The sequence below is a fragment of the Anser anser genome (assembly GCF_964211835.1).
Source record: "Anser anser genome assembly, chromosome: 2".
NCBI lineage: Eukaryota > Metazoa > Chordata > Aves > Anseriformes > Anatidae > Anser > Anser anser.
Genome location: NC_139721.1, coordinates 147,053,849 through 147,068,485, shown reverse-complemented (window position 1 = coordinate 147,068,485; position 14,637 = coordinate 147,053,849). Strand labels below are relative to the sequence as shown.

Sequence of the window (14,637 nt, the reverse complement as noted above, 5' to 3'; positions counted from 1 at the left end):
CTATTTTACACAGCAGAACTACTCGATACGGACTCAAAGGGATTTTATAATAAGAAGGGTGCAACGACGAGGTCCAAAAGTGATGAAGATGAAAGATACCTGGAACGCTACCCTGTCTTACACACCTTTTGTTTTCTGCGAGTGATACATGCCGCAGACAAAACGTTTTGTGCTTAAACAGCCTCAAATCTGTTTTTCTAATATTAAGCACAAAGGAAAAACACTGACAGCAAGCGTGGTAAATAAATCCCTCCCTTGAGAATGAAAGCAGCAGACAGGAGGGGGCTGACATGCATGCAGGAGAAAACTAAACACCATCTTTTTTTCTACCTGCACAAGTTGCCATTTGCTGCAGCGATCAAGAATCTCTTTTTCCCCGTCGACTTCAAAAGCTAGGTTTTCAGAGAATCTCTCTCGCCAGTCATCTGTTGATATGTTTTAAGAGTATGATATTCGTATCACTGGATCTTTAAGAGAAAAATCCATTTTCTTTCCTGTTCAGGTAAACATGTTTACAGCTCCTGCACAGACACTGGGTGGTTCAGACTCACATGTCACACACATGTCGTCAGCAAGAAGAAAAGCCCCTTTTTCTGATCATCAACATTTTAAATAAGGTAAAGAGAAAAGCACTTTCCAAACTTACCTTTCGCGGAGCCAAATCCTGAGCTAAATACAAATATTTACACTACAACAAGGAATTAATAACGCCCTCGTGTAAACCAAAATACCCGCTGTGAAACGCGCACGGCGAAATTAAGAAAGCCCTCCTAAGTTCAAAGCAATCAGATCGACTCGTTAGCCCCTGGAAAGGCCACCGTTTGTAAACACTTTATGCCTGAACCGGCCGGGATCGGCGAGCAGAGGCAGGAATCGTGCCTCGGATATATTTCAGAGGCCGTCCACTGCGTATGGAAACGTCTCGGATCGCGGGCGAGAGCCTTCCTATCTGTGACCCCGCACAGGAAATGCCACATAAAACCTAAAATTGCCAAGGAAGGTTACAAAACCTCCTGCTGTACATCGTATTACGAGGAGTCGCTACGAGCGCCCGACTACTTCTCTATTTTTTTTTTTTTCCCCCACCCAGAAAATAAGTGCGGAGTGGGTGTACGGAGCGCTCCCCCCCCCCCCCCCGTGTACCTCCAGAAGGCATCTTAAAGTAACACACGTACCCAAAAGAGAAAAAAAAAAAAAAAAGAAAATAAAAGAAAAGAAAGAAGAAGCCCGGCAGCCCTTAAGTCTGAAACGTAAATGTAATTCCTTATATAGACCGCAGCACTGGGTCGCACACACGCAGAGAGGGGGGCCCCCGGCCAAACCGTTACCACCCATTATTATACAAACAGGTACCTCCAGAGCCGGGGGGAGAGGAGAGGAGAGGAGAGGGGAAGGGAGGGGAAGGGAAGGGAAGAAACTTCGCCGCCCGCCCGCCCACCCCCGCAGCCCCCCAGCGGGGCGGAGAAGCCGGGGCCAGCCCGGGCGGCGGCAGCAGGCAGGCAGGCGTCCCCCCTTTATTAAAAAAAAAAAACTAAAAAATTAAAAAAAAAAAAAAACGTGCCCCCCCCCCCCCCCCCCCCCCCCGCAGCTCCCCCCCGGCGGCGCGGGGCAGGCAGCGCCTAACGGTCCGGGGCAGGCGGCGGCGCGGGGAGGCGCCGCTAGGCGGAGGAGGGAGGCAGGTAGCGGATATAACGGGTCTGGCGGTGCGGGGCCAGCCGGCTCCCGGCGGGGCATTACTTTCTACTTCTCGCACCCCAAAGTCTCCCCCGCCACCTCTCCCCGTTCTCCCCCCTTCCCCCTCCGCTTGTTCTTGCCCGGCCCGGCTCCGCCGTCCCACCCCCCCCCACACACACCCTCCCCGGCCGCTGCCCCGGCGGCTGACTGACCGTTGTTGCGGCGCGGGTTCGCCTGCTTCCTGCGCTTACACCTGGGGCCATCCGCCATGATCCTCTCGCCTGTGTCTAAATGCTCCAGTCACCTCCTCCCCCGCCCTCCCCCTCCCTCCCCTCCTCCCCTCCCCTCCTCTCCTCCCCCCCCCCCACCCCCCCCCTCCCCGCCCGGACCTGGTTTACGACACTGGCTGTACTTTTACATCACCTTCCCACACCTAGCGCCGGGCCCCAACCTTGTTGCTAAGGGAGACGGGCGCTTTACGGCAGCGCCTTTAAACGGCGGCGGGGGGAAAGCGGCGGCCGCAGGTAGCGGCGCGCGGCCCCCGGCCCCTTACGGGGGGCTCGCGGTGACGGGGGGGGGCGGCACGGAGCCGCCTCACAGCGCCCCGAGCAGCGGGCAGGTGCCCCCCGCCGCCCCCTCAGGTGGCGCCTGGGGGAAGGGGAAGGGGAAGGGGAAGGGGAAGGGGAAGGGGAAGGGGAAGGGGAAGGGGGCAGCGCTGCCGCCTCGCCGGGCCGTCGGAGCTGCTCCTGTGAGACCGGCCCCTGTGAGAGGAGAAACGGTCTCGCTTCTGAGACGTACAAGCGACGGGACCCTTCCCTGACGGATGACACCTTCCTCCGCACTTCATGCGTTAAACTTGAACGGACTAAAACTTATTTAACATATTAAAGTCGAACGCGTTGCTGTCAGATGCTTGTAATGTTTATTTACTCTTTCCCTTCGTTTCACTTAGCTACGCAATAAGACGATTTTGTACGCTTCCATTTGTTTCCAGGCTTTCTGGTTTATTTATTTATTTTTTCCTCTTCCTGTCCTGGGATGGCTCTGTTGCAGTCACAGTTCTGTGCTACCGGGGGATGCTTTTATCCAAATAAATTGGATTTCAGTGAAAGCAGTCTTGCTAATAGGACACTTTTAATAAGTATGTGATACGCTACTGAGTTTGAGGCCCTTTAGCTATCGTACATTGTGTTTACATGCTCTATGTACGCGCACAGTGCTATATCCCCTCATCTCATGGAAGCAGCATAGCATGTCTCTAGAAATAAAACTGTTCAACACCAGCAGTTTACAGAAGCACCTCACATCTGAAGCTTCCATGGAATTCAGTAAAATCTGAAGTGCCTGGAAGAGAGGAGAATATGGCTGAAGCGGATACGGAGTTCTGTAAAGTTCTGGGGGATTTTTTTCAAAATTCATCTTATAAGTGTACCCTAGTCATAGATTTGGGTACTTGCATGGAGACAGTTGTTGCTCTTCTTTACAGGTATCGATGATTCATTTAGTGTCTTTCCAAATTTGGTAAATGTACGTTTAGGGATTTTACATATCTATCTTTAGGCAGTGTGAATTGGCTGTTGACTTCCTCAATTTAATGAGGATCTATCTACCTGAGAGTGCTTAAAGCAGAGTGACAAACCAAACAGTACAAAGTGTTCTCGGGGGCTAATAGGAGTCACGTAGAAGTTTTTGATTCGCCGTTAGCTGGGAGTTCTGAACTCCCAATACGCAGGTGGCTAAGGACCGCAACATGAAAGATAAGATAAAAATGAGATGTCAGGAAAGCTTCCTTGAGAGAGTGAATTGCAAAGTGTAAGGCAGAATCATGGCTTTGTCCCGCTTTAAGAGTTCAACGTCTTGGCTTCTTGAGTTCTTGTGTAGAAGATAGCAGTGCCTGTCAAACTGCTTGCAAACAAAGGCTTAAGTTGTTTTGGGATTCTTGAATGTTTTTTATAATTCTGTGGATAAGTTTCACTGAAATATCACGTACAATTTTTTTATGCTAAGTTTTTCAGTTCCTTAAAACTTCTCATGTTTTACAAGGTAGATGCAAAAACAAAAATAATAACTTAACTGTAAATACATTGGTAGATCTGTAATTGTACTCTGCAAGCACATACAAAATTTCAGGCCCCTCTTTAAGTGACTTTCAGGTAGCTTGCTTCCGTTCAGTCCTGTCACTTTTCACTTCTGTATAGGAATTCTTGCCTCTTCACTTTGAGCGAGTGATGTTTCCCAACAGAATGAGGAGAGGAGCAGTCTCCTGGTGTTATTGCTCCGTTACAGATAGCCGTAGCGCCTGTTTGAGCACAGGTCTCGTGAGGTTTCCAAGCAGCTAGGAGAAGCCAGTGACAAATCCTGCTGCCCAGTAGTTTCTGAAGAGCAGAACTGAAGCTGGCAGGAGCGTTCCTACCTCTTTACTGCTGCAGTCAGAGAAACGAGAAAAGAAAATCAAAGCAATCTTGGCATATGTTATCTTTGATACCAAGGAGGTCTAGAAACTAAAGAAGCAGAGGATGGTGTTTTGCATCATGTTATCAGTTATCCCAATTCCCTGTTATCCCACTATTATATAGTGGGATATAGTTACCCCACTATTATTATATAGTGGTATAGTTACCCCACTATTCACCCTGGAAAGCTTTTCATTCACAACTTGCAAACGGGTATGTCAGTGAGGTGTGTGTGCGATATGTTTAATTCCAAGTAACTTTGCACCTCCCATCTTTGTATACAAAGTTCCCTTTATTTACCCTGCTAAAAGATATCACAGTTAAGGATACAGCTACTGCCAAATACAGTGTTTTGGCCTAATAATTTCTTCTAATCCTAGCTGCAAATCCACTCGTTAAAATTCCTGCTGTCTTTGTAGTGTCTTGCAACATATGAGCACATGGTATTCATGATTTAAATTACACGTACTCCCTGCAAGTGAGAATGAAAAATCCTTTTTTTCACTGTGGGGTACAATCTGACATTTCAGTCAATGCATGAATTAATTAATGCACTAGTTTGTAAAACTAGGCAAAGCAGTATATTTTCTATGTTCTCCTGGATGGGGCAGGCTTGGAAATCTATATTCTTTAAAGGGGGAGTTCTAAGACAGTGGTCATTCCTAAGTTAGTTTGACTCTAGTGACATAATTTATGGGGGAGTTTAGGCTACCTAAACAGGCATAATGTAATTGAAATGTTAGATAGATATAGTACCTGCTGTACTTCACCTTTTTTGAAATGTACTTGCATCATCTGAAGACAGGAATTTAAATAGTTCAGTAGTCATGCTGGAGTATGGCTGCTTGAAAACCACAGCGTCTTGGAATTTTTTCAGCTGATGATTCTTACAGACTGGTTTTGCCATTTTAAAAATAGCCGTGTATGTTGTTATGGTTTATGATCTCTTGAGTATATATTATTAGATAAAAATAATCAGTTTTCTATTGGTATGCTTACTCCTTATTCATGTTTATGAAATGAAATTTCACATCCTATCTTGAGTATTCTAGACCTAATGGTGTTCGCTTAGTTGAATCAATTTAGAATTACAGTGGAAAATGACTCAGTGAATAGTTTCTTTTTTCATTTATGGTTTGTGGAGATTTTCTTTCTTTCCTTTTTTTTTTCTTCTAATTTTTAGCAGTGAAACTTTGTTTTCACTTCCATGTATTTTCTTGGAATTTCAATTCCTAACATTTACGTTTTAATTGATGCTTTTTTTTAATGTTTTTGATCCTCTATAAAAATTGTAGTTGAAAACTTTACTGGAAGAGCAATGACCCAGAAATGTGCAGCTGGAGTGCAGCTATCTGGGGAAGTAATCTTGATAAAAAGTGAATTTTAGAGATATCATCATGCAGTCTTAGCACCTTTCCAGATGGCCTTGTGATTTCCATTTTTGCTTCCAAATGAACCTAATATATTTTGAAGGTGTACGTTAGGATATTACGCAGTCTCAAAAAAATGGTAAAGGCAGCAGAAATTCACACATTCATTTAGAGCTTAGTTTGTAGATACTTACAATGAGAAGTTACCCTTCTTTACACTCCTCAGCTTCCATTTTTTCTTGTTTCTGTATTTTACCATGTTTTATTTATTCATTTAAAGCTTGAAGCTGTGATTCCTAATTAATTGTCTTGTCTTGCACACCTTGACAGACTGTACCTGCTTGGCATCCTTTTACTGAAGTCTCTCGTAAAGCATCAGTGTGTGCGTAGCTATCTATAGCCATAATGACGTGCATACATGCAAAGAACTTCTCAAAAATCTTCCCTATTAAGAAAGTGTTTGTGAAGATCACAAAGGCCTTCAAAACCATTTTGTTTCTCTTGCTCTCTGTTTGCCCTACTTGTTGCATATAGTTTTTCCCTTGAAAGCAATTAACCTGTGCTGCTTCTTATGTCAGGTTGGTTTCCTATATAAGGTAAATGTATGAAAACATAACCAGGCCCTACAGGTTCGTTTTCCCATGCTAATATTTACTTTAGATGTTATCTCTGTTATAGGGCCTTCACACAAGTCAAATATATTTTAGAAAAGAAACTGGAAAAGGCCATTCCACACTCTTATTCAAAAGGTGGCTCCTTTGTGTGTTCCAAGTGAATTGGAACGCGAATTTGGGTACAAGCGTTAGAGTGCAAACAGTTGTGGTGATTTCTCTGTTTGTTTTCACAGTACCTGGAACTTCAGTTGAGACTGTCTCCTTCTGTACTTTCTTTTCTACTACTAAATGCAGTAGCAAAATACTGTATCAAAATATTATTTTTGTTTTAAATTTGTGACTGATCAAATTACAGTTGTAGCGCAGTTAGATTACCCAGTTTTATTAGTAGCACATTTTCCATTCATCTTTGTTTATGATGACTCTGCAGAAGTGTCCTTATCCATTATATTATCTAATTAAACACTAATGTGTTGTGGATATTTTTCCATATGGTTCACGTTTGTTTCCTTCTGTAACTTACACTCTGTTTCTGATTTAGCTCTACTCCACACCCCTCTTGCTGTTTACTGTCTCGCAGTTTTTTGCGATGGCTCATTTGGCTCTCGTTTGGAATTATTTTCTTCGTTATGATATCTGTACAGCTGGCTCACTCAGCTCTTTAAATCGCAACTTAAAATGCATTTCTGAATTATTCTATTTTATAGTCTTCTCATTTATATATATACATATATTTTTTTTTATTGTCGGAAAACATTCGAATATTGAATGCCATTCATTTGTTATGTCTTGTTTGTCACTTTTTTTTTCCCCTGCAAAGTGCATAATACTTCTGCTGGAAATGTTTGTCAATACGTAAAGGAAAGCTGTTGTTTTGGAACTGTAACAGTTTTGGAGCTTGCAGTGTGTATTCTGCATATACAGAATTAACGTAAAGAAAACAAAAAGGAATATATTAAGTCTACCAAGTCAAACAAATAAATCCAAATAGAAGCCTAATTTTGTTTAAGAACTCTCAACAAATCATTGCTCAATACCATACGGAGAAACACAGTTATATTCTAATACATGTGAGTTGAAGCATTGGTGAACTCAGCATGGTGAGTTTAATTCTTGTATTTGGCAATGTGCGGGTCTGTCTGGTAGATACAAACGTATGGTATTAAAGCGGACCGGAACATAATTGAAAGTCAAATGCATAGATCAAATTCGTTGGCACTATAGAGCTGTGTAAAATTTGGTATAGTTATATCTGAGTTTGGTGTACTGGAGCAGGGAGCAGCATTTCAGTGCACGAATGATCACGTGTTGATAAAGCAGTCATAATTCTCACGTAAGGTTATGCATATCAGGAATTTTTGGTTGCAAGGAAAAACTAGTTCAAATCCTTCCAAATAATTATATTTTTTTTCCCTCATGAAAATAAAAGCCTAAAAAGATTTTATATGGGATCAAATTGAAAATGTCTTTCTAACCCAAGTATTAAAAGCTTAGATTTGAGCATTTGCTACAAGAAAAGCAGGTGGTCCCGGGGTTTCCAAGAACCCAATGATTTTAAAATTCCCTCTTCTTATTGGGAAGGTCTGAACAGAGGTTTCTGTGGTGGGCAGATATCCCTCTATATCACTGGGCTTTAGATATTCTGAAGAACTCTCATTTTCTCTTATTGGTGTGGTCTAACTGTGTAAGTAAAGGACAGGAACTGCGTCATCTCAAGAGAAGTATTTTGAAATGCTCTCTACTTCTCTCACCACTTAGATAATTTTTTCAGCCACTAGGCTATAAAATAATCTTTCTCTGGTTCAATGACTATTTTATTCTATAGAAAACATAACATTCACTGGTACCCCTGAATTGTTGTCTTTAGGGAGGTGAATTAGCTTGTGGATGATGGTGATTTACATTTCTTTGATGAGAGGATAGAATTGAACCTTGGCTTTTGGTAGCCTGGAGGGACTTAACGACTTCTGGGCTTTCATATTAAAGATTAATTACACCCAACATTTCACAGATGCAAGGTATGTAATGAAGGTCTCAGATTAGTTTCTGCAGAGGAGACAGGGAGGAAAAAGCCTCGCTTGAAGATCTGCAGGGGGTTAGGTAGGGTGGTGAGCTAGGCAGCTGTAGGGATGACCAGAAGCATATCTTCACATGCATGGGGAGCTTAACTGAAAAATCTTGATTAACTAGGATCATCCAGAAGCTGAAAGGAGACGTACTGAAGAGAGTCCAATGAAGAGCTGCAAAAATGGTGAAGGGACCGGAGCATCTGACAGATGTGGAAAGGCTGAGGGAGCTGGGACTGCTCAGCCTGGAGAAGAGAGGGCTCTGGGGAGATCTTATCAACATCTGGAAATACCTGAAGGGAGGGTGCAAACAGAACAAAGCCAGGCTCTTGTCAGTGCACCCAGAGCGAGGACAAGGGGCAATGGGCACAAAGTGGCCCACAGGAGGCTCCGTCTGAACACCAGAAGCCCTTCTGTGCTGTGGGGGTGACAGAGCCCTGGCACAGGCTGCCCAGAGAGGCGGTGGAGTCTCCTCGGAGACCTTCAAAAGCCACCGGGACATGGCCCTGGGCTCCCTGCTCTGGGTGGCCCTGCGTGAGCAGGGGTTGGGCCTGCTGGGCCCAGAGCTCCCTGCCAGCCTCAGCCACCCTGCGGTTCTGTGGCACTGGAGGGCTTTGTTTGCATTTAGATACCTGCAGGATCATGTCATTGACCACTCTCCTGCAAAAACGAAAGCTGTCTGGAGTAATAAAAATGATTTTGTAATGTCTTTTAGGTAATTTTATTTCTATTTAAAAGATTCACTACCCACTTCAGTAGCTGTTGGTAGGCATTCATTGAAGCAGTTGATCTCTTGCAGGTGATGACTAATTCATGTGTAATAACGGTAGTAGGTGATCCTGCGTGGGACTTACCCACCTTTAGCTTGGATGTCAGACTCGGTGTAGTCACTCCAGACTGCCTTGGCAGTTGGTGGGCATCTAGGCAGTACAGCCTGAGGCGCCTGGGGCTGTGAACCTACCTCACAGGCATCTGCACGTCTCTTACTCTTGACGTCAGACCAGTCAGTGTGATGGGTTTTCCTGTCATGAGGTTGCTGAGGTTTATGGAGATGACTTCATCTCTCTGTTGAATGAAATTATCTCCAACTTCTAATCCTGATTTTGTAGGGTGAAAAGTCCTACAGTTTGTTGCCTTGCATGCAGCTGTTGTCATTTTTGCTGAGTGTCTTTAGACGCTGCTCCCTGATAAGGCCATGTATCTGTGGATTTTCACATCAAGTACCATGTATCACACAACACCAAAGGCAACAAAAGCATTTGTTATGCCATCGGAAAAAATAAAAAGTATCTGTAGTCCATCCAAATGTTTGTAAAACGTTATGGCATTCCTAGCACAGAGAGGTTAACTGTGCAAAGCTTCCCCTGCAAAGATGTATAATTAAAATTTTAATGTGTGTTCCTACAACCAGGTGAGCTTGTATTTTGGATTCATTGTAGCATCTTAAAGAAGAGGCCAGAAGAAATTTGCTTAATTGTTAATAATGGTACTTTGGTGCCATGCCATTTATTCTAAATAATGACAAGAATTTCATAGATTAATTGCTAATTTTAGGAGTAAGATTAATTGGCAAAGTAAAAAAGCTCTTCACTACAATAGCACTCTTCAGTGTGAATGCAGGGCTACTGCACTTTCTTGCTTGCTTAACCTTAGACTGTTTTATCTTTACTTGATGATTGCTTTGTGAAGACTACTCTGCTCCTAAATAGTATTTATAGGTTCTTTGACATTTTTAATCTTAACATTGTTGCTTGCTTAAATGTTAATTCCAGAAGGTCTGAAAATTATGTTTGCAACTACAGTTGATTTCTCCGGTGGAAAAACAACTTAGGCACAACTATTTTTCAGAGTCTGTTTCGAGACATTTCAACTACAATGTAGTCTTAATCTGAGTCAGACTGAATTGGTCACATTTTCTCTTTAATGGTGATGCACTACATTAGTTTTACAGCCTCTGAAAATGCATTTTAAGGACATATGCATTGCTTAGGTCTCCACTCTCCTCCAACTGATGCGTACTGATATGAATCCTAAACAAGCAATTTTGGTGCTGTTTCCCCAGTCACTTTCCTGCGGTGTCATGATGGATTACCCATTCTGTTGACTTGGGCAAGGCTAGAGAATAAAAAGCAAACAGACAGACCTGTCCATTGCCGCGACTCTCTAGAGTTAAATGCCAAATTCAGCAAACAGGCTGTTCTTCACCCACAGAAGAAAATACTGGACAGAGTATCCAGCCAGCCAGGGATCACCAAATGTGCCAGAGCAAAACCCATAGCTAAACTGAAATTGAAACGTTTTATGTAAGTTCAGTTGTGCCTTCTTTTTCTTGCTGCTCACTGCTGTTTCTCATGTCCTACCACACCAGAGCTTAGAGTGCCTTTCCTTCACTAGCTTTTCTCACATGTCAGAGTATTAAAATATGCAAAGCAATTTCATATAACCTTTGTAGCGTATATTTGTTATTCCATAGCATATACTTGTATACACGCACACATGCATAAAGCTATTTTTAAAGATTAGGAAGGTCACAAAGCTATGGCCTAGATTCATGATCCCTTGGTTATACCTGCATCTGCCTGCCCCATCCCTCCCAGGGAGATTACTGCCATTGCCACCGAGGCTGCCGTTCAAATCCCAGTGTATTAGCAAACTGAAAACAGCAGTAGTTCAAATTAAAAGTACTGTGCAGCACCCGCAACTGCAGACTCAGTCTTCATCCTGTTTCTTTGAAGTGGCTGAAGAGGTTACTGCTTCCAGTTGTATGGCCAATGCTGTTTGCATAGCTACAGCTATGTCCAGCACGGATGGCAACATTACAGAACGGGAATATTGACGATTCCCTTTTCAGTCAGAGTTTTAGCTTTTATCCCATATCACGTTAATTGTGTTACCCTGTCTCCTTCTGTGCCTTGAGAAGATGTGTACTCGGTGATTTATTCATTTTTCTTTCCTCCTTTTTCTAAATAGTTCCCAACTCCAAACCCTGCAGCTTGTGCAAACCTCCACTATGAAGATAATCTTGGAATTTTCATGGAAGGCAGTCTCGGCAGGTATTTAAGTTTGATTTTAGGTTATTTGACATACAGTATATAGAATGCCATACATCATGTCCCACAACTTTTAGTCCCACAACTTTTAGTCCCTCAGAGTTGTTTTCCCAAATGCTTTAAGAGACTAACCAAGATCATGACATGGAAAATTCCTTAACCAAGAAGAGTTTTTGAGGATGCATTTGGACTTCTCCGCTCCGTCAGCATCTACTCTAATGGTAATCACCAGCTAGGGGTATAAATCTGCTCCTCTGTGGGGGAGTGATGTGGGGGGATAGGTAACAGAAAAGCTCCAAATCCTTTTTATTCCACTTCCCTTCTGTGAGGAGATTCATATTTCTTTAAACCTTTTGCTCTTCTCCATCAGGATCTCAGCACATTCATCAGAAACCTCTCTCTTTCTCAATTAAAAGAAAGCTGAAGACACTTAATTTCCCTTTTGCAGTCCTACTCGCATCTAAATCTGCATTTGACATTTCATGCTACGCCCAGTTCCAGCAGATGTAGGCTCTGTATCCTTACAATTAGGTACTGTGTTAAGTGAAGTCTAATTTTAGGAGATGCCTCCTTAAGCCATATGGCTTTCCCTGATTTTTCTGAGATAGTTTATAAAAGGTAAATGTGCTGTTTCATTACAGAGATCCGTCATTCCCCAGAAGTCACGAGAAGGGTCATTCTCCTTTGAGAGGGTCCAGTGCTCCTTGGACTGCAATGTATGGCCGGACTATGGAGAGCACTTGCTACCTCCTGACCATAGATGTGACCTCAAAAAGAAAACATGGGATTAATTAGTATCAGGCCATTGATCTGAAGCCTGAGGATGTGTTTCATGATGATACGCTGCAGTCATCTTTGTGCCTTTCCTGTTAGAAGATGCCATATGATTTTGGATACAGCAATCTCCCTTTTTTGACTATTCATTTCAGTGCAAGAGACATCTCTTCTGTTATCTGGCCATCTGGGATCCTTTTATAAGAAAAACATCATTCCAGTATTAGAAGGAATATTTCAACTTGCCAACTTTAATCAGGGCATACTGAAGCAAGATGCAAAGCAGTATCAGCTGAAAGCTAAACTCCCGTGTTAGATGCTGTAAGTATAACCTTCCTGTCTGAACAGAATCAAGGAGTTTGGGAAATCACTGCCTTAATGGTATGCACAAAATAATAAGGAGCCGTGATGTAATAATAACATAAATATAATAATAATAACCCACAAATGTTAAGATATGTATTAAAATATCTTAATATCTTCAGGGTTAAGGTGTATGTGGAAGAGTGTCAGGCTTGCCTCTGTGCCTCTCCCGTTAGGGATTAGATCGCATTCCAGCAGGCTAAAGGTAATCTCCCTGTTATCATTTTCCATTATGAAATTTTCAGTGCAGCTCTGCCGAGCTCTAGCCGTGTGTTTACTAAACAGAGGCCGTCTGACGGGCTGTCAGCCGCTCCGCTGGCGAGCTGCACACCGTCAGTGCTCCTCACCTGGCAGTGGGCTCAGCGAACTGGGCCCCCAGTGGGAATCCACAGAGGGCATTAAAGAAAAGGCAGGGGAGGCTGCACCCTGAAAGCTGTGCTTTTCGAAATGGACGCAGGGAGGGTTTTGGCTGGAGCCTCACCTCATTGTGCTGAGTCAAGTCAGCATTAAGTGAATACAAATTCTCCCTTGGGAGTCCTAGCTACGGCTGAGGATCTGAGGAAGTTATAGAGGGAAGCAAGAGGGCTGGAGTGCTTTCAGAGCCTCTTTCTTTGAATATCCATGAAAAATAAAAGGAGAGACTCGTGACCCACAGTACCTGAAAACTGCTCTTGCACCCCTAACCAACTTCCCCACTGATTTCATCTGAAGGATTCCTTTTGGAGAAGGAATTTGGGGTGACCTCTTAGTCACTATCAAGTCCCTGCAGAGCTGTCTGTAGCCAGCATCAGTGCTGTGTCTCCTGTGCACCCAGTCACCGGTGAGTAGCCTCCATTTCTCCCTGCTTGATGTACGTGGCATCTGGCTTTTTTTCAGAGCATTTCGCATTTCGTGATATTTTGTGTCATTATCAAAGTGTTTCAGTGCAACCTGTTGAGAGTAATCTGCCTGCAGTTGTCCTTCAGTCATCTCAGGGCAGTAAAAAGCAAAAAGCAGTTCCCCTCCTCTCTTGGAGTGACACAGCTGAAATAAATCCATCACCCCAAACTGAACCCTAGGCGATGTTGCGAGGAGTCAGCCTTGCAGATGGAAGGAGGGGTGGGTGGAAGTCTGTGTCACGGGCACAGCCTGCAAGGCTGCTCACAAAAAGGCGGAGACAAGCAACCAAAAGCCAACAAGTAGAGAAGAAAAAATGTGCTTTGGGGAGAAAGTCCAGCAATTGAGCTTTGTTGGCAAGGTGCTGGCTAAAACCAGGCTTCGAATGGCAAGCACTGAAGCTGCCTTCTAGTGTTTAATCCCTGCTAACACTGACAACGTGGGAGCCTCCGTGACACCTCTCTGTTATCCACTTCCAAGCAGGTCGGGGAAATGACCCATTATCCTGCTATTGAGCAGAACAAAGCAGCGAGATCAGGTTGAAAGACCTCCCAAAGCATCAGGCATAGGTAAGGATGCTCCTCAATTAGGAAGAGCCTTGAGGCAAGACAGTGGTCTGTGCCTGGGAGGAAAAGGTTAGTCTTTAAGTCAGGGTTAGTGGCTTCAGTACTCTCGCTTGGTTTGCTTTGCTTTGCTAAAGCACCGTTATCTACCTAAGTGGCTTAGGGTGAAGTGTGAGAATAGTGAAGCACAGGTAAAGAACAAGAGAACTGCAAACTATTTTAACTCCATCATCCCCATAAGTTTTGGGTAAGAATTTTTGATACACGGTTTTACAAAAATATAACTAAATAAATTACAAAGCTACCAGTAATGCGACATCAGTGAGACTGCCCAGAAATTCTCCGAAAACGAGCAGTGTCCTGAGTCTGTTGAAACGAAGCTCCAATAGATCACGATCATCATTTTCTGTCACAAGCTGGCTTGCTTTCTGCCATTTTTTACACTTCATTTTTTGCCCATCCACTTCAGTTATAACTAATCTCCCCTGGGTGGTGATTCCAGCATTGCTGCAGAAACCGTCACAGTGCACATGCCGTAATAAAAATACGACACAACAGGTTATATTTAACAAGGAAAAGAGGAATAGAAAGTGGTACATCTGCACAATGAATATAATAGAGCATTGACTTGGTATTTCCTGACTTCAGCAGTCCCTCCAAAATAATAATGCATTAATAGAATTACACTTAGCTTTCTGCTTTTAAAAGGAAAATATTTGAAAGCAAAAGCCTTTTCATCTTCCAAGTTCTTCTGGCTCCGCGTGTGAGATAGTGGAAATAACACAGGGCTGTGTAACCACAGCAAACAAGTGGGGTGGGAATTCTGTAGCTGCT

At 43.3% G+C, this 14,637-nt stretch overlaps 1 protein-coding gene across 3 annotated transcripts in view; it reads right to left on the bottom strand.

Annotated features, from left to right (window-relative positions):
* Positions 1–2,020, bottom strand: part of ZEB1 (zinc finger E-box binding homeobox 1) — a 128,949-nt gene extending 126,929 nt beyond the window's left edge. For 2 of the 3 annotated variants that reach the window (XM_083824318.1, XM_083824320.1), the window contains exon 1: positions 1,887–2,020. In XM_083824318.1, the coding sequence (XP_083680444.1) occupies positions 1,887–1,944 (58 nt within the window). In that variant the 5' untranslated portion in view covers positions 1,945–2,020. Of the gene's footprint in view, positions 1–330; positions 426–1,886 lie in introns of all 3 variants that reach the window. The other variant, XM_083824319.1, reaches the window with a different exon arrangement.
* Positions 2,021–14,637: the final 12,617 nt, after the last annotated feature.